This window comes from Platalea leucorodia (genome assembly GCF_965183815.1).
Source record: "Platalea leucorodia genome assembly, chromosome: 3".
NCBI lineage: Eukaryota > Metazoa > Chordata > Aves > Pelecaniformes > Threskiornithidae > Platalea > Platalea leucorodia.
The window spans coordinates 20,432,110-20,452,192 of record NC_138825.1 but is presented as its reverse complement, the minus strand read 5'-3'; the positions used below and the strand labels follow the sequence as shown (position 1 = coordinate 20,452,192).

General features: G+C 36.9%; 1 protein-coding gene across 1 annotated transcript in view; it reads right to left on the bottom strand.

Annotated features, from left to right (window-relative positions):
* Nucleotides 1-20,083, bottom strand: part of CDC42BPA (CDC42 binding protein kinase alpha) — a gene marked incomplete at both ends in the record, with an annotated part of 187,707 nt that overhangs the window by 72,615 nt on the left and 95,009 nt on the right. Inside the window, 5 exons of the mRNA XM_082307118.1 lie at nt 388-554; nt 1,673-1,752; nt 4,683-4,931; nt 5,525-5,725; nt 6,484-6,577. Coding sequence (XP_082163244.1) covers nt 388-554; nt 1,673-1,752; nt 4,683-4,931; nt 5,525-5,725; nt 6,484-6,577 — 791 coding nt within the window. The remainder of the gene's footprint in view (nt 1-387; nt 555-1,672; nt 1,753-4,682; nt 4,932-5,524; nt 5,726-6,483; nt 6,578-20,083) is intronic.

Below are 20,083 nucleotides of genomic sequence, written 5' to 3'. Positions count from 1 at the left end.
GAGGTCAAAAAGATATCACTGATAAATTAAGACATGCCAAAAAGCCCCCCCACTGAGTATTCTCCAATTTATAATTTCCCACTACTAAGTGCCAATTTTTCAGTAATTCTCAGCTGGACAAACTAAGTTCTTCGAAGTTTTAAGAATGAAATCTTTATATCATAGTAACCAAGGCATGGTGCAAACAAAGTTAGCATGTTATAAGAAGTTGCATACATGGGATATTTCAGAGTAACAGAAGTATAATTTGTTAACAGAAATAATGAAGATAATTCTTTTCTTCTAGAAAGCACTCCAGGAGGTGTATTTATTTTTTCCAACAGTATAAACCATACCTTACAAAGCTGCAAGCTAATCCAAGTCAAAAAGGTGATAGAATGACTATACCTTGCAGTTTTCTACTAAGTTCAAGCTTTTCCTGTTCTAGACGTCTTATTCTCCTCTCATAAGCTTCTGTTGCTAAACTGTCCTCCAAAGTTCTTTGAATGCTGGCATCAAGATCCATGGAGGGTGGCCCAGCTGTCAGTCTTAGACAGCTGCGGTCTGAAAGCACACTGGGGGAAAAAATTAAACAGTATTGGATTTTACAACAGGCTGTGTTTAAAAGAATTTTTAAAAAATTGTATCAACCAATAAATAGTTGTTTAAACTGTTAATTACTATGTAATTTATTATACAGTTAAATATCATCTTGTTCGTATGTGCTCATCAAAAATTGAATTCATTTTTACCTGGCATGACTGATCTCCTCAATGCATTTTTTGTTACATAGAAGTGAACGAACTCCTGATTAAAAATGATCATTATGGACAGTCTACTTTAGCCAGATAGCAAAACCCAACAATCTAGATAGTTAGTAAGATTACAATAACAGTTATTTTAAAATAATTAATCAAGTTTCCCTTATACTTTAAAAACAACAATAGCAACAAATGGTGTGAAATTATCACATGACAACTAGGGCACGTACCTATCAGCAATGCTGTGGCCCTGATTCTGTGGATACTCAAGTACACATACTACTACTTATGCAAGCAATCCTTTTGAAGTCTACAGGACATGTCACATAACCAGCCTTAAGCACATGTGTTTGCAGAAACATAGGCCTGGTTTTTCAGTGGTTGTAAACATTCTTTCTTTATTTATTTTCATAAATGATCAGGGAGCATACATGGACTTCCTTGTTACCGTTTAATTTAGCAGTAGAGATGAACATGACAAATACCACATTAATACCAAATACTAATAAAAGTGTGGGGGGTTTTTTTGGTTTGTTGTTGTTGTTTGGTTGTTTGTTTGTTTTAAATTTCCATTCAGACTTACAAAAGTGTCAAAGGACTAGAAATAAAACTGGATTTAAAGTCTAATAAGCTACTTTCTCTCTGGGTCCACACATCTGGTGTTAACTTTGTCATATGCAGTTAACTTCATACATTGTCTGAAAACCACCTTTCTCAACAAAACTCCTCTGAACACAGGTCCTGACCTTTAAATTCATGTAAATTTTACCTGCAGAGAGCTCATTCTTTTGGACAGACAGCATTTTAGATTATGGCCTAGTAATTTCCTCAATAAACCACATTCTTTGGTATCTGTTTGCAGATGGTTTCAGAGACAGAAACTTAAGATGGTATGTAACTATCCTGTAGACAATTTTGGAACCTTAACTTACCAGCTACTTGTATATGTGAAACCCACAAATGGTAAATGATGGCCAGAAAACGCAGTGTGTGATGGTGGAGGCATTGTTTCCTAGAAAATAATAGGACAGTTGAGTAAGTAATATCCTACTGGACTTAAAATAAAAAGATTTTCGAGTCTAATCATACGTGAAGTGTTAGTGATAATATCGTATTAACTATATTCACAGTCATTCTGATCTACAGCCCAAATATGAAACAGCTTCACCTAAATCTATTTATAATAGCATGCAATATACAAAAATACAGCATGCTGGCATAAAAATGCTTTTCTAATTAAATAGGCTATCATTGGAGGAAAGCAGAATATTACACATATTAAAAGCCAATTTATTCCTTCTTTTTTCCAAGAAGCTCTCAGCAGAAAGAGTATCACCTTTTATTCCCTTCTATGCTCCTCTCTGCTACTAAGTCAGCAGGGCTTCCTGCCTGTAGATTTACCAACCTCACTTCTGAGCGGGCTATCTCTATTTGGGGAGAACAATACTCAGACGTTTACTAGAAAGAAGTAATACAACAGGGTTTTCTAATCCCATTAGTGCTTTGACAATTTCTTCCTTCATGGCTCCTTCTTTCTGCCAGACAAAGAGCCACAAACCAAGACAAATCTTTGAGCTTCTCCTCAGGCTAAAATAACCCTGTTGCTATCTTATTCGAAGCATTATAAGTTCTAATATTCTTAAATATCCTGTTAAAAGTTTCCTGTTTAACTCAAGATGCAAGGTTTATGTTGCTATACTAGAGAAGGCCTTAGCAGTCATCAAATGAATATCCCTAAGATAAAGATTATCACCCTGAAAGTGCTAAAAGATTCAAAATTTAAAAAAAAAGTTAACATAATGATTTTTTCCAAACAAAAAGGGAAAAAAAAAGAAGAAAGGAACCAGTTGTACATTTTTCCATGTAAAACTCAGCAGGAAAGAACGAGCCTGTATTCAAAAGAAATCCAAAATTACCTTTTCAGTGGTGGCGTCAGCTATGTTACATCACAACCTTGACCTTTTAGCAGACAAAAATCTTAACATCGAAAAAGAGTTCCCAGAATAAAAAGCAACACCAATGTCATGGCTAGATTGTGTAAGTACATCAAGTCTACACTGTTGGGCATTTTGGAAACTAAGGACAAGACCAAATTACAAAGCCTTAACTTTCCACTAATTGATAATAAAAATATCAATCATTACACATTATGGTTAGGAAAAGTAGAATTCTTTACTTCTCCTTTGTATTTCATTTTCATATTGCATAGATTCGAGTTTTATCATACTGACAGAACTATAACTGAATCTATGTCTATCATGCCTATCAGTAAGCTACTAAACCAAACAGTTAAAAGCGAAAAACCTGCAGAACTTAGGCTGCCTAACACCACTGTTTTGCCCTTTGTGTTTATGTGTACTTTTAACATACTGTTTGAATTTCATTATTACATATATAATTTTTCCTAATGCTCCACACCACATATGTCTACCACCGGATTTCATCAAGTCAAAGCGTTTTCCATGTTTTACTGTGTAGTTGAAAGAAAGGGAACGCAAATAATAATAATCATCATCCTGCCTATATCAATTCAAAAAGGGCATCACCAGCAGAGACAAAGAAGTCATTATCCCACTCTACTCAGCCCTTGTCAGGCCACACCTGGAATACTGTGTACAGTTCTGGTCCCCGTTATACAAAAAAGATGTGGACAGGCCGGAGGGGGTCCAGAGAAGGGCCACCAAGATGATCAAGGGTCTGGGAAGCTGCCCTATGAGGATAGGCTGAGAGAGCTGGGTTTGTTCAGCCTGGAGAAAAGGAGGCTTAGAGGTGATCTCATCACCACGTACCAGTACTGAAAGGGGAGCTACAAAGAAGATGGAGACTCCCTTTTTACAAGGAGTCACATGGTGAGGACCAGGGGTAATGGGTACAAGTTACTCCCAGGGAGATTCCGATTGGACACGAGAGGTAAATTTTTCACAACGAGAACACTCGATCATTGGAATAATCTCCCCAGGGAAGTGGTTGACTCCGCTACGCTGAACATGTTTAAGACTCAGCTGGACGTGGTGCTAGGCCATCTCGTCTAGATTGTGCTAGAAAGGTTGGACCAGATCCTTGAGGTCCCTTCCAACCTGGTATTCTATGATTCTGTGAATTCATGTTGCCTATCGCTTATCTGCAGGTCCAGGAAGCTCAGTGGAACTGAGATGCACAGGCAGCTCAGAAAACAAAAGCAAAAACAGTGAAAATGCTTCACCTCACATGTAAACAGCAGGTTTCTGCATCTTTCAACAAACACCAAAAAAAAAAAAAAAAAAAGTATTTCCAAGGAGACAACACAAGGCATTCCTCTGACGCTAAGACCTCTATCATCTGTCAAAGGTCCTCTTCAAAAGCACAGAAACACTAAGGTTGTTAAAAATCAATAGTTGCAAAGGTTTTTAAGCAAAAGCAAAATCCTTTCTCTCTCACTAAGATTGTTGCTGAAGAAATGGCTGTAACATTTCTCCTAAATTTCCCCAAACTCAACTCAAGTCAGAAAACAAGCTGGAAAAAATTTAGTGGGAATGAACTGAATGGAATCTGACAGAGATACAAGCAATTAGAGTAGAGCACTACAATAAAATGCATTATGCAAACTTAGTACAAGTCTCAACAATGCTCTGCTAGAAATACTGCGTCTTGCAGGCTATCTACATGCAAATATAGTATTTTTTATAAGACCTTGTTACTGCAAATAACAGATGTATGTATTAGTTAAACATGTGTAAATTTACAATGACTTTACAAAATTGAACTGAAGTTATCCTTACACATATACGTCTGGAGGAACAGTCTCCAAACTACAAATGTATTCCCCCCACAGTTCTTCAAAGCAGCACTTTGTTGTTTATGCACAACACAGTGAACACACTGAAATAAACTGCCATTTACGTACACTTTGTTGTAAAGTATACTACAAAAGCAGATTTGTCAATATGTTAATTCTATACTTACAGAATTTTTTAAGCAATCATCATCCACATCAAAGTTTGATGTATCAGTGGGGCTGCTGACTTCTGGGATGTAAGGTGCCTCACAGTTTCTAATGTTGTCCCAATCAATCCCAGCAAAAAAAGGATGGTTCTTAAAGTCTTCTATCCCATTTTGTCCAAGTCGATGCTCTCTGCTACAAATGAGCCTTCGGATGAGGTCCTTTGCACTTTCAGAGACATCTGTCACTTGAGCAGGAAACTGAAACCTCTCCTTAAAGAATAAAATAAGAGAAAATAGTTTATTACCAAGACAAACTTGGAAAAATAACCCTTCTTAGTGAAAACTATTATGTAGAAAAAGAAATGTGCAAATACTCCAGTTCTTAAACATATGCAGTAAGGTTTCTAGGAAAAAGACTTCCCCAAAGGATAGAAACTATTGAAATTTTTTTTGTCTCCTAGTTTTTCTTCCTTATTTACATTTCTCTTACACTGCTGAATTCTGCAGCCACCTCCATGTGGAAGAACATTTAAGAATCTTCTGCATAAGCCAACCAACGGATCCCGCCACAAGAAAGTACCGCAAAAGAACTGATGTAACGTAGCCAAGATTTACTCCACAGAATGAACTAACAGCCATGTTTCCAAATCCAGATTTTTAGTTTTGAACTGCTTTATCCTAAAGCAAAGCCATCTGCGATCCATAACCATAAACTTACTATATGGAAACATATTTTTTGTTCTACGTTTATGAACATTAACATAATTCGTAAATAAAAACTCACTTTTAAATAAGCCTCCAAGTTACCCTATTACTTATTAAAAATTAGCTTAGAGAGAGACAGAAAGAGAAAGTGCACTAACTTTGTGGTTCATTATTTTCCCATAGGTCTCCACCAAGGACTCAGCATAAAAGGGCGTTTCTCCATAAAGCATTTCATACATGCAAACGCCTAGGGACCACCAGTCACACTCGGGCCCATACTTCCCTTTTCCATCTTCCATGGCCTGCAAGATTTCTGGAGAGATGTAGTCTGGTGTTCCAACTGCCACTGAAGACTGGACCTGTAGAAGTTACATTTCCAGGACTAAAATCAACTTCCATCATTACAGACACTGCTGTTAGTGGCACTGTGCACGTGTATATAAATTTAGCCTAGTGTTCTGGTTATAAAAAAAGGCTTCTAAATTCATAAAGAAATACGTAAGCATCCAAGGTACTACATTAATAGGCATCCCAATAACATACTTTTGCTCAACTCTTACAAATATTTAATAAGAGAGAAAGAACAAAACTGTCAGTTCTTAGGCTTAGAGTTGTTATTAAGTCATTATAGACCAGGTAATCACATATATTAACTCAAATACTTTGCAACACCCTGGGACACGATTAACACACTGGAATTACATTCTAGTCACACCTACTATATACTCTGCAAGTTTAAATATACTACTAAAATACGATGATATGCTAATTGTATCTCATCCTGCTTATACTAAAGCTTACATTTTCAATAAAGATTAGAGCTCAGAGCTCAAAAGTGAGAGATTCATAGTTCATCAACAAATACCTACTCAGTACTGATAGTGCAGCTTCACTTTCTTTATTCATGACTTGACTATATGCATCTAAAAAGCTTTTAATATACAGTAAATCCAAGCAAAGTGCAGTAATTTTGAACAGAGGTTAGTTACATACCAATACCATTACAATTCCCTTTCATTTGACATAAGGCACCTCTTCTCTTTATTAGCACAATTTTAGTAGCTAGCAAAGGACTAAAGAAAAGGTGTTTAGGAATATATCATTCTTTCTAATTTACCGTTCCATCTTCCATCAGTTTCAGACAAGAACCAAAATCTGCTAATCGAATATGTCCATTCATATCCATCAAAATGTTGTCTGGTTTAATATCCCTGCAAATAAAACACATTTCAGAATCAGTATAAAAATATATTGTATAACATATAGTCCAAGCATTAACTCTGCAACACCCTTATCATTCAAAACCAGCAACAGATCAGTAGACAGAACACAATCACTCATCATATGATGAAATTCGCACCAAGGACATTTCATGACAGGGGCTGTGGATCAAATCATATAATGCCTGTGAATATTAGTAAGAATTGTGTGGTCAAATTCCTCTCATCTCTCACAGGTAGAAACGAGAATCTTACTCGCTCTGAACTTTCGTACATAAAACTTTTAAATCATCTAAAGAATTTTAGTGAAGAACTCTCAAGTGAAAGATGCACATTTATACTGGAGCTGTAAAACCATCTCTAAGTTTTACTATACAATGAAGGTCACTGAAGCCCTAAAATAACTAACACATTTTTAAATTTAGTGTCTTTCATCAACATTTTTCTCTCATGTACATTTCAGCTCACTATGTACGCCTGTCATACTTCTGCTGAAATGACCAGCAAAGCCATTGCACACATTGCTGCAGCTCTGCTTGGCCAAATTCTGCAGCTGTCTCATTCAGGTCGTGATACACACGGAAAAATCGTTCTAAGCAGGCAACATAATAAACACTTCTTATTTTGAAAATTTGACTCTTTTTTTTTTGTCTCATGTTTTACAGATACCTAAGTATACTGAAATACAGATAAAGTGTATGCCCCCAGTATGGAGCTGACTAGGATGAAAGCATCTATGCTCTCTAAATTACCAGCGGTGCATTTATTGTTCAACTTGCAAACTGGGTTCAAATGCTGAAATTCCTTTTCATTAAAGTACAGTTATTAGAAATACACATTAAGCTACATTTTTTAAATACATGACATTACTACATTCTTACTCTAACCTTTCTCAGTGAACAGTCATTTATAAGACATAAGATCAAATCCCCTAAAACAAACAAAAAACAAGTGAAGCCCTGCCTTTGCTTCATTCCCCTAACAAATTGTAAATGAATGTCATCAATTGCTTTGCAGACAAATTTCAAAATGTTCACAAGCTAAGATACTCATACTGCACATGAGAGCAAGGTTTTGTCAGGTTTTTCTGTTTTTTAATAAAAACTGAGTTATAAATGATGTTTATTGAGAATTTATAATGGAAAAAAAATTACACCACCACCTTGAATAACATTATAGAATCAATGGCACAAAGGTGTTGCACTGTTATACACTCTGTGACAATTAATATAGTAACAGTATGTTGTTTTGAAGAAAAGTACTTTCTGAATTTGTGTTACCCAAAGGCAAGCAGGCAATGGCCCATGCTGAAAACAAATTTTAGCCACCTTCCAAACATGCAGAAACATTTACAAAGTAAAAAGCAAACACTACTTAAGAAATCCTACTTTTGCTTCTCGCAACTGAGCATAAAGACAATTCTTTAGAAAGTAAATTATAAAAATTAACCGAGTCCATTCTCTAAATAACATTCTTCCACTTCATTTTTGCTGACACTGAATATGCCGAAGAACTGCAACCTCCAGATTGAGACACTTTTATTTATTTTACATTCACCCACAAAAAACATTCCTTACACATGTTCCTAAACAAAAACAAACACATGCTATTGAGACCTCTGGAATTATAACTTCAGTTTAAAACACTTTGCAAAAACACGCACCTAAAAATCAAGTTCCTCTTAGAAGCTGGACCTAGTTCAAGCTAAACAAAAACATGAGTCACCCTTGAGGCTCCATTTACCCATGTTTTATCTTTTAATATATTCCCAAGAGAAATAATAATAATAATAATCATCATCATCATCATACCAACCTCCCCCACTCAATCTCACAAAACAGCAGAAAACATGAAAAATCTCACTCTGCTGTCAACACTGTGCAAAAACAAACCTGCAAACACCACTGAAAGCACTCAAAGGAACAAGGATTACTTGCAAAGCGAAGTTTGTAAGGCTCAGTAATAACTTCGTAAGAACAATTTTTATAGTTGAGGAAAAAAAAGAGACCAACTTAATGCATACAAATTCTTTTCAGCTCTTGTAACAGAAGGTATGGGTTATGAACAACTGTTCTGAATTCAACTGAACTACGTTAATAAAAGACAGTTTGAAAGACAAGAATTGCTGGCACCTGCAGAGCAGAGTGGGCTATAAGCAAAGGGAAAGCAAAGAAAATTATGAGCCCCAAGGGGGAACAAGGAAGGGGAGTAATTATTGCCAGTGTAACTGAAGAGTTCGAAGGTGGTGATTATGGGGAAAAATAACGTGTCATAAAACCCGCATCTCTACTGAGCCTGCAGTTGTTAGATTCCATAAGAATTATTAGTTTTGTTCCAGGTTTTTGTTTTGAGTGACATTTGGTGACTCTCCTTTAGTGATCAGAACCGATTCTTCTCCTGTTCTAAACAGAGCATGGTCTTCCCTCTTCACACCCACTCCACATTCCCGGTTTCTTCACTGTACTTGTTTCCTCTTCCCATGCTTCCATCTCGGCTGCAGTTTTATTCCTATCATCCCCTGCCTCCTAGACTCACCTCAAAAGTTGAGATGTCAAATCCTCCATGGCCTATCAAGTCCGAAGTCCTAGTCTCCCTGCACGTACACCATTTACCTAATGTTTTTTTTCCTCCCATCTCAGCTCTCAGCAGTCAGTATTTCCCCATAGTCACTTCCCAGATTCCCTTCCCATTCCCACTGGCTTCCTATTCCTCTAATCCTTACTATCCTCCTTCCTTAGGTCTAATTTTTGTTCTGTTGCACAGGAATCTTTGGCACCAAAAGGAAGAGTGCTGTTAACAACAAAGAGCCTCCACACCATCTCTAGTGTCTATTTACTAACATCTCCCAAAATTGCAGGGCAAGTCCCTTCATTCTTACAGCTCTGAAACTGCAAACTACAGCATAAGAAAACTGAAAAAGCAGTTACGGAGCAAACTCTGCATATGGTTGTTCGAAACTCATAACAACTGGCATACTGGGGGGGGGGGGAAATTATAACCTGCAAATATCTAGGTGGGGGGCAGAAGAATGAAAGTACATCCATGACTCAAGGAAGATTCTCTCCTGGATTTCAACAATGCCTCCATATCCCAGAGCAGAATTTCTCACGGGGCTTGTAAGAATTATTTTATTCATTTAAAATCTATATAGGAAAAGCAATGCATGTTTCTTGATCTTGTTCCTGGAAAGAGATGGCACTTACTGCTTCAGAAAGATACTAAGGAAGGAAAATTCCAGACCAAGTAGCTAAAATCTGGCAAAGTAATGAGCAAATAATGAAAAGTTATAGGGTTTAGTGAATAGACCACTGGGCTGAACCTCTATAGATAAGAGTTACTGGGTGATTGTGGGCAAACCATTTCACCATCACTCAATGATAACACCGGTGCTCAGCCAAGCAACTAATATCATCTGGCTAGACGGCTCTGGAGCACTAATATTCTAATAACCCTGCAATTAGTTCACTATAATAAAAGATAAAGGTCTGCTCACTTGAAATATGAAATAATAATTCAGTTTCGAGAAGTATAAGCATTTGGAAGCCATTTTATGAACCAGATTTATAGTAGGAACAAGTACTGAATTGGGGGAATTGTTCTGACACCACTGTGCCCTCTGGAGACCCTGAGTTCTACCAAGTCCCAGACGGTTCAGCCCTACTCTTGAGAGCAGGCTTCTGTGGGAAGTCCAATGTGTAATGGGTACAGGTTGCCAGAGTTAGACCTGGTACAAATCAAGCTTGTACAGGTTCTTCCAATGTACTCCACAGTGAATTAAGGGGACATGGGTATCCAGCATATCCAAAGAAATAAAAATCTTCCTTAAATCGACTTTTTTGTAGCATTGCCACCTGAGGATGTGAACTAAGCAAAGACTGCTGTTCTGCTTTTTTTTGAATGAGCGATATACCAGCATCAAAGGAGCTAAAAGTCTGGACTGAATAAAGTTCTTTAAACACACATATGTCCATTTAAACCATGACTCCGACACAGAATATAGGAGTGCCTTCTGTTTTTCTGAGCTGCATTGGCCTTGATTGTAGGAGAAAATGAGCACTGCACAGCAGCTTGGATAAAGTGATGCTCTTTGCATTTATTTTGCAGACTTCCGTTATTTGCTTCTGTTCATCTGGAGAATGCTATAAGAATAAACAGTCTCTGTGATACTGGAAACTTCACTTGCACAGAAAATGAGTGTGGAGGCTTATGAAAACAATTTGAAAAATCTTTAATCAATCGTTTTTCATAATGCTTCTTGGTTTAATCTGGGGAGCTGTTCTTCAGATTGGCATGTTTACCTGGATGACTTCACTCACCTCTCTTTAAAACAGTTTACTTTCTTAAGCCATAATTAAACCCCAAACATTTTACATACTAACTGTGTTAATATAAACAACATTCTGAAATGGGACTACAGCAGACATCTGGATTATTGCCATTCATTTTGATTTCTCTGTTAATGAGCCAGAGTAGAATTTCATTTGTTCAGTAAGACTCAAGAAAAAGTATTCCCTCTGAGACGTGCTAAATCCATAGCACATTCCAGCTGTAAAACAAACTAAAAACACTTTTTAATACATGTAAATGTATTTTTTTTTCCTGGACTCATTTCTGATACTAAACGGAATTTCAGGAATCGTGAGGTCTTGCATACTGAAATTTGGACTAGACAACCTCCTTAAGTTCCTTCCAACTTGAATTATCTGACCATCTTATGGTTTCAAAGTATACCTGTTCCTGAGGATCATCTATGTCATTTGTTGAATCATCGAATCAATGTTATTCAGTTATTTGCAAGACCACGTGAAGTTCCTCACGTCTACAGCTCAGGAAGCGGCAGGTTCCAGAAGTATCTTATTTTGTTTCATGGACAGCCTCATGGAGGCAGGGGACCGGACAAACAGAAAGGAAGCTACATCAAAAATAGAGTGACATTTAATGCAAGAACTGTAATACAATGATTAAGCAGCAGTCGTGTCAGACACTACCAAAGATTGTGCCAATGGACCAACTCACAGGCCCACATATTTAAGTTTACGCGATAAAAACCCTTCTGGCGTTACAGAGTTTGTGACCAGTAGGGATTCCTCTTCTTGGTAACTATACAGTTATGATGCAGAACATGCTCACTTTGGTTATTCATTTGTAATGTATTTATTCTTTTTTTCAAAACAAAAATGATCAGGCAGAAATGGAGGAAAAGGTGAGTCTCCCTCTCTCTAAGTAATATCAATAAAAGGTGGCCAGATGATGCAAGGGGACACCTCTCAATATGCCCTCATTGGAATAAACATTTCAGATGCTAATGGGCTGTCCTGATGTGCACAGTCGAGCTCTTAAAAAAAGCAGCAGAACTGAAATGACAATAAAAGGGCTGATGTGGTTCTAAATTCAACAACTGCAACGTGAGCTGAGCCTGAAGAAAGAAATCGACCTGTCTGAAATCCAAGGACCAATTTGATAGCTGAGCTACCAGTTTATTTTAGCCCACTGGATAAGACAGGGATAATCTGGAGAACAAATTTTTATTTCTAATGTTAACATTAGAAAAGCATGGAAATTAATTAATTTTCCTGAACAGGTCACACTCCCCAAGACATGTAGTATTTTTTTTAATGCTACCAATGCAAACTAAAATACCAGCAGATGAGAAAAATAAATTCATTTCAGGTGTAACTGCTGGCACAGAGAAACTGATCCAGACAACTTATTACTAATTGAGGATTTCACAGCACATTATTTTCTCATTATACATGCAAGAGCATTCCCCAAAAATATAAATCAAAAGGTTAAAAGCAGACATCGATGGTTACAATTATCCACTCTTACAACAAGAAATGTTATCCTTTGCCAAGTTACCTACTCTAAAAAAAACCATAACCAAGATCTTACTGCCAGAATGCCTGGACTTTTTATCCAAAATTCCTTCAGAACACAGGATTATCCTTAGTCAGGACAGAAGTTTGGCAAACTGTTTATTTCACTCCCTTCTGTTGTTTCATGCAGACTTTTCTTCCACACTCCTCGTCACACAGCAATGCTACATCCATGATAAAAAATGAAGACATTTGGTTTTGGCAGCATTCCAATGAAAGGAGAAAATTTGGTGCCTGTGAAGTTTTTATTAAGGTATTCAGCGATGCCATACTGACAGCCCGCTTAAGATATGCAGAGTGAAACAGCTGGTGAACTTCCATCAAGAATGTTAGTCAATTGATGCATTTTTTTTCACAGTGAAACCTACGGGCATTGATGTCCAGGAGTTTATTTCTATTTTCCATTACACTGTACTGGGTTATATCAAAGTTGCCATACTCTGCCAACTAAAGTTTATCTGAATTCTAGTGAGGAAAAACTAGAAATAGGCTCCATCTGGCAGAAAGACCGATGTGCAATGAGCCAAATTAGATTTGGACAGTCGGCAGTTATTCTTTAGTAATCCCAATACGATAGGCTGCACAAGATAGCAGCATGAGAAAACTGGAATGTGTTGCACCTCATTAACCGTGCCTCTTATCAAGACTCTACGGTGCCTCCTCCTAAACAGACACTCCTCCACTTTTGGGTGGAATCCAAAAAGTGCATATTTCAATTGAATTCAAAATTATTTCAATAACTTTGATCACAACCTTATTGTTTAAATAGCACCCAAACACAGTTGCATCATGTTTATATATTAAAAAAAATCTGCTTCATATAAAGCTGACAAACTAAAGCTTGCAACTGAAAAAGACATAGTAGCCTTGCATATAGCCTCGAAGTCAATAGGAATAGTCAAAGACTAAACACTTTAGGATTTAGGCCTTAATAAGCAAAGCAACTATGTGGAAAAATAAATGCTATAAATAATCTTACTTAAAAATTACAATGAGGAGGTTCAACCTTTTTTTTCTTAAACAGTATCTTAATACTGTAAAACTCCCTTGTTTTGTCATTAGCTCTTGATAATAGATCATTATGTATGCATTGTTCCAGGAACACCCAGTAATTCACCTCTACTAAAAGAATCTCGCTACTCTCAGCAGCAGGAGATTCAACTAAATCTCATTAAAGTCAGCGGACAGACTCCCATCAATTACTAGGAAACATCAATGAAACCAAGACAATAAAGATTCTAGATCTGTGATATAGTCATTATTTATTATCAGTGTGTGCAATTTTATATTTATACTGTTACACATCGTAACCGAGTTTTATTCTTAGTAGTATTACAAAACTAAACGCAAGACAATACAGAAATCAAGGTTTCATGTACTAGATGCAGTACATGTGCTACATCACATACAGAATTAGGTACTGAATCCAAACTTACTTAGTTTCAGACCATACGTTCTGCCAAAGTGCATTTTTTAATCCCTAATCCAGATTGAGAGAAGCAACTTCTGTGTCCACTAAAAGTAAAGTAATTACATTCCTCTTTTACTGCAAAGAACTTGCACCACAGACTTGAAGTATACAACGCAAAAAAGACTGACGCAAATTGTTATCCACATTGAGCCTGAGCAACACAAGTAGTAATGAATTTAAACGCCAATGAAAGCTACTTAGGTGAGATATTAGAAAACACTTTCGTAATAATGACAGTAGGACACTGGAACAAATTGCTTAGGGAAATTTCACCATCTTCATCACTGTATTTTTTTTAAGAACTGGTTAGATAAACATCTGTCAAGAGTGGTTTAGCTATAGTTTGATCTTGCCTTGCAGCAGCAGCAAAGTATTAGCTGACCCCTCCAAGTCCTCTCCCAGTCCTTTTCTCTACAGTTCCAAACCGCTATTTAATTTCTGCCACTCAAACAAGTATTCTGGACACAACACAGTATTTACCTTATGGTATCCAATGTTCTTTATGAATTTCAAATGCTAATAAAGGACATAATAACAAACAACAGGGAACGAGTACATCAGCCAACACATATACATCTTGAGTTTGTTCAGGCACTGATATTCATTCCTGAACACTTGAACTGAGTGTAGTTACTGGCTTATATATGCTGCACCACATATTATAATGTCCTAGAATTAATTTACCTTAGAAAAATGTCTCCCTTTGGCCTCTGTGCATATGTATTTGCTTTCAAATAATGGATCTCTCAAATATGATAACAGTTCTAAAACAAGGATAATTATTTTTACAAGCTGCTTATATCCATTTTTTCCCCTTCTTTTAAAAAAATAAGTACAAGGAGTGATTTGAAAAATTCTTCTTGGTAAGTGCTTGGCAGCTACATACTCCCTGTAGCTATTGTTTTTCATCTAAAATGCTAATCAACTGACAGAACCAGATATCTATGGAGAAAACCCTCACATCCAGGCTAGGCCCCTCATGCAGTATTTTGAAGAGATGTCAGGGCAAAGTCACTTGTGATGTCTAAGGATTATTTCTATTGTCTTGTCAGTTTTACAGACTAAAACCAGGAATACACTGTGTCATTTTACACCCATTTAAAATTAAACCTTACAATGCTGATTTATGGATGCCGTTTTAAACACTTATGAAATAAAAATAGAAGAGTTGTAGACATCAACAGAAAGACAATTCCTTATGGCAAACAATCATGGATAGATAAGTCCATAGCAGAAAGTCCGATATCCAGTCTGACTACCAAACATTGGAACCGTCAAAAATCAAATGAAAAACCCCCAAAATGAACTGGCGTCTTAGAGTAGAGCAAGAATATAGAAACTAGGAACTTCCCTCAGGGTTGTCTCCTACCCGTTATTCATATGAGACCAAAAAACTTGTAGGAACTCAAATATAAAATTGGGCACACATAAAGAGTTGAACATTTGAATGTTTAATAAGGCATTGATCTTGAACAGAATAGTATTGTTGAGTAAAAATTCATGCATAAAAACATGAGAGCCTTGTACTGTATTTCTTTTCAGGTAATTTTAATAGTTGCAAATAGCTATTTATGATGGTCTCACAGGATGCAATATATGTGAGGCACAAGCATAAAAGTTTTGAAAGATGTGCAAACTAAAGATGGGAGAAACAAAACAAACATGTTTTTTATTTTTTTAGAAACAAAAGTCCATTTGGAAAACAAGTATTTGGTTTGAGAAGTCCAAACATCAGCATAGGAAATTAGTAAAAATTGCTACTAACTGAATGCAATTTGTATAAACTCAAGAAGGAGACAACGCTCAGGAAATGAGATAAATATTCGTACATGAAACAAGACAAGTTGTAACGTAACTACAGAACAATACTCTAAAGCTCTGGAGGTACTATACCATTCATTGATCAAAGTCAATCCAGAATTATGGTTAATTTGAAAGGACTACTCAAAATCCAACTGGACATGGCACTTGTCAATCTGCTCTCATTGACCCTGCTCTGAGCAGGACAGTTGGAGTAGTTGATCTCAAGAGGTCCCTTCCAACATCAACCATCCTGTGATTCTGAAATTATGATTAAAGCTGCCTTTTCAATTTTCTTCAGTAAAAACATTCTGGTTATACTGTATCAAAGCTCCCCCAAATCTAATTCTGAACTCCAGTAACACCGAGATACTATATATTCAGTTGTAGCAGCATAGATACTTCTGAGTTCTTGTGGCTCAAGACAGAATGTGCCTTTAACCTTAGTATTTATAATGTGCCTGTTTTTGCACTGGGAATTGTAGTTCAAAAAACAAAAATTGGCAAAGTCTCTCTCTCTCAACTGTACAAGGATATGACAGGTAAAACCACAAAATTGTCATGATCATTTCTTGACATTTAGTAGTAGTCAGGCTTACAAAATTTGTTAAAAATGAAAAACTTCCTGTTCCTGCTCTAAAGTCTGACAAACAGAAAGCCCCTATTTATCCCCACATGCTTGGTAATCAAGGCGAGTCTTTGACACTGCTGACACTGTTGAGATAATAAATGCTGGCAAGATTGGCCTCAAGCTATTAGATAACACTACATGAGTAGCCATCCCCACCACCGCTCCTTCGCACAGGTTTTCTCTGTGTCTTACGGCCTGGCTATCAGAGGAGCCTCATCTCCTCATAAGAACAGCTTCAGCACACGAGTCTGCGGCTACAACAGGGCACAGCATACAAGTCTCCTCCTTGTGTCTCAGAAGTATGGTAACCACCATAGCTCTGTTGCCCCAAAGCAGCATCACGTACCAATTTCAAGAAGAGTTTACACTTACTGCCAGGTAATGTTAAAGGATCAGCTAGCTGGTTTATTCTATTGAAATGTAACTTCATCATACGGTTTGCCTCTCACATCAGGAGCCCCAGCTACAGTCATAGCTTCCCCTAACGTCTCTTGCTTTTCTTAACCGAGGACTCCATCCTCATCCTGACTCCCTAGTTAACCATATTGAAACTTACCGTACAACAATTTTGAACTTAACAAGCAAAGGAAGACAAGAGTTTTTTTAAAAATCAAGCAGCAGGGCAAGGTTTATAGTAAGACTTTTAAGTGGTAAAATATATATGGAATTTGCTGAAGATGCAAACTAGGCACAATTCTGGCCTGGACTACTTATCTGAACTTCATATTCCAGTGCACGGATTATTTTTCTCGCTATGTTTCCTTAGGTAAATTGTTTTAAATTTGCAGTAACTATATGCATGCTTCTTTATTATTACAAAAGAATATTCTTAGGAATACACAGGCACTAGAACAGAGTACATAAATACATCCCAAAGAAGAGGATTTAAGTCAGGACTGTTTGCTTATCGATGGTTCTTCAGAACCCAACTACTTGCAGGCAGGAGGGTTCAAAATAGGTGTTTAAATTACACCTTTATGTGACTAATTAACTGTGCCCACACTGAAAATACAACAGTAACTTGAAATGAAGTAGCCTCTGGGAAAAAAAGTGATGGCAGGAGTGGATTGCTCACCTAGCAAGCAGCCTACACCAGAGAGGCCCTGAAGAAAAAAAAACAGTTGAAAATGGGCTGTGAACCAGAAGTTTTGCCACGGTGGGCTACGTACTATTTGTGAAGGAAGAGTTGGGAACCTTTCATTTACACAGCATTTAGAAAACAAAACAAAAAACTTGATTTCATTTCTCTACCTCCATCTGGTGCTCTTCCAGTTTTCTAATAAGCTACGAATACATGCAGCGGAGGACCTGGCTGAGGGCACTCACTGTTTTCGCCTCTCTAACCTGCCCAGCTGTCACAATGCTTTTTTTGGATCTGATCGTTCTGCTTATAGTTTCACATTCCTCAACAGAAACTCCACACCAACAACATTCATCAGAGAAAACAGCCATTTGAGTCAACACTTGAGAGAAAAATGGCCTTCAAGTTCAAGCCCAAAGTTGCATGAATATTGAGAAACAACACCAAGTACATGGCAGACAAATTTAACTACCATGGAAGTGTATTCAAATATCTGGAACACAGTCTGCTCTTTTTTGTGGCAGTCTATTAGATGATACTTTAAAACACTTACTAAAAAACAAACCGATTTAAACTGATGGTGGTAGAAACAAGTTTCATTGACCACCCACAACTTTAAATATTAGGTTTATTCACTTAAGATTTCAATGTCATTACAATGAAATGCCAAGCAGCTTGGTTGAACTCTGTGAACTTCAGTTGACAGAGCTATTTCTGAGTTGCTGAACTCTACTCTTTTCTATCATTCTACACTTTTCCTCCAAAAGATAGGAATAAAAATATTATCATGACAATTAAAAAAAAGACGGTATATTTGCCATGTCAACTTTATTGGAATTCCATTTTGGCTTCTAAGAACTTAAGTAAACAGATTAAGAACTCCACAACCACTACCCTGAAGCATATTCTAAAGATTAAAAAATTAAAGTCTGCTAAGTAAGGCTAATTCATGTCAAAGCTTTTAGATTTCTAATAGTATCATGAGTTACTGGCGGGTAAAGGAGTAGAAAGAGTAAGCTCCTTAAGAATGTTATGTCCATCTGTGAGTGCCATCTGTCAAAGAAATCCTGAAAGAAGAGGCTAAAGAGGAATCCAGAATATGCCCAGCTGTTGTACTGTAAATTACTACCTATGCTAGAAAACTTTAACACATATTTCTAGGCAGATAAATGCTTTACTTCCTTTTGATTCTCATTTTAAATATGCAGTCTCTGAAACAGCTGATTGCATTGAATAATTCTGAGAGTAAATGAGACAACATAAACTGAGGACTTGATTGGTTTTGACGATGACAGTCAAAAAAACATTTTTCATATGCTTTTTTTTTTTTTTTTAAATGCACTGATGATACTAAGCAAGCAATTCACAGAAGAATGTTCACTCAGAAGCTGTCTGGACAATTTAACGAGTATTAATATATACTCTTATATAAGTGTTCATATGTGTATCTGTATAAGACACACAGAGATGTTTTTTAATTATCAGGGATATTTTTAAGTGCCCTGAGCTGAAGCAAGCTGGTAGTTGCAAATCACTAGAAAAATTTCTGGGACTGATGAAGCAAACTAACCTGCTGGGTCCATACTGCATCCCACAGCAACTCTTCCCTAGTCCTTTTCTATCTTCCTCTAGGAATAAATACACAGATATAAATACACCAAGAATTATGGGAGGTGAGGGAAAGGGAGATCTGTACAGAAATGAGTTCTGAGATCACTAGATGCTTTTCATTTTGCCAAAGGAAGGATATACAGTCTTAATATGAGGTTGATCTTATCCCTCTCCCATCCGCATCCTCGATCAGCAATAAAAATCAACATGAAGCTATAAAAAATATATTAAAGGGGGACGGGGGGGGAAGCCACACAGAAGAATGTACAACATACTTTAAAGACACGTAAAACATAAAGGAATAGAGAGCACATTACAAAAATTTAAATAAATTGTTTCTTGTTCCTTAGTTATGTGGGAAACAGAACAAAGATAAGATGCAAAGGCTGCAAAGTAAACCCTGGAGGCTAAAAAAAAAAAAAAAAAGGTTTACAATGAGAAGAAAACCAGTGCCATCCCAAGAGAACAAATATATACATCAAATACTTGCCATAGCTGTTGCAAGCATGTGAAGAAGCACTGTTATATCCTATATATTTTACTGTTCTTTCCCCAGGCTAGCAGGGCTTTAGATTTCACATATTTTTTGAAAGACCTTCCTGCCCAGCAGGAAGAAGAATGTTTCAGAAAACAACACTACTATACAGCCATTTTAATGTGCTGCATAGATCCTTTGCTTTCTTCTTCCTTCTCCAATAAAGGTTTACTCAGTAGTTACACAGATACTTGTGATTCCCCTTTTTTTAATGGACGTCAGTGTTGTTAAGAATATCTTACCCCCTCCAAAAAAAAGGTGGGGGAGGGGGCTACTGAAGTACAACAGACAAAAGCATGGCTTGTCCAAAGATGTCTTCTACTTAACTGTGCCCTAAATTAATAGTATATAGGTTAAATGCTAATAGGAAAGAAGATTCCTTCCTAGTGAGTAAGTAAAAAGTAGAACAGCAGAGAGAGCAAAGAACCTACTACTCCTGAAATAATAAAACTAAATTTAGGATAATCTCTCTTGCTTCCCCTCAGCTTGATC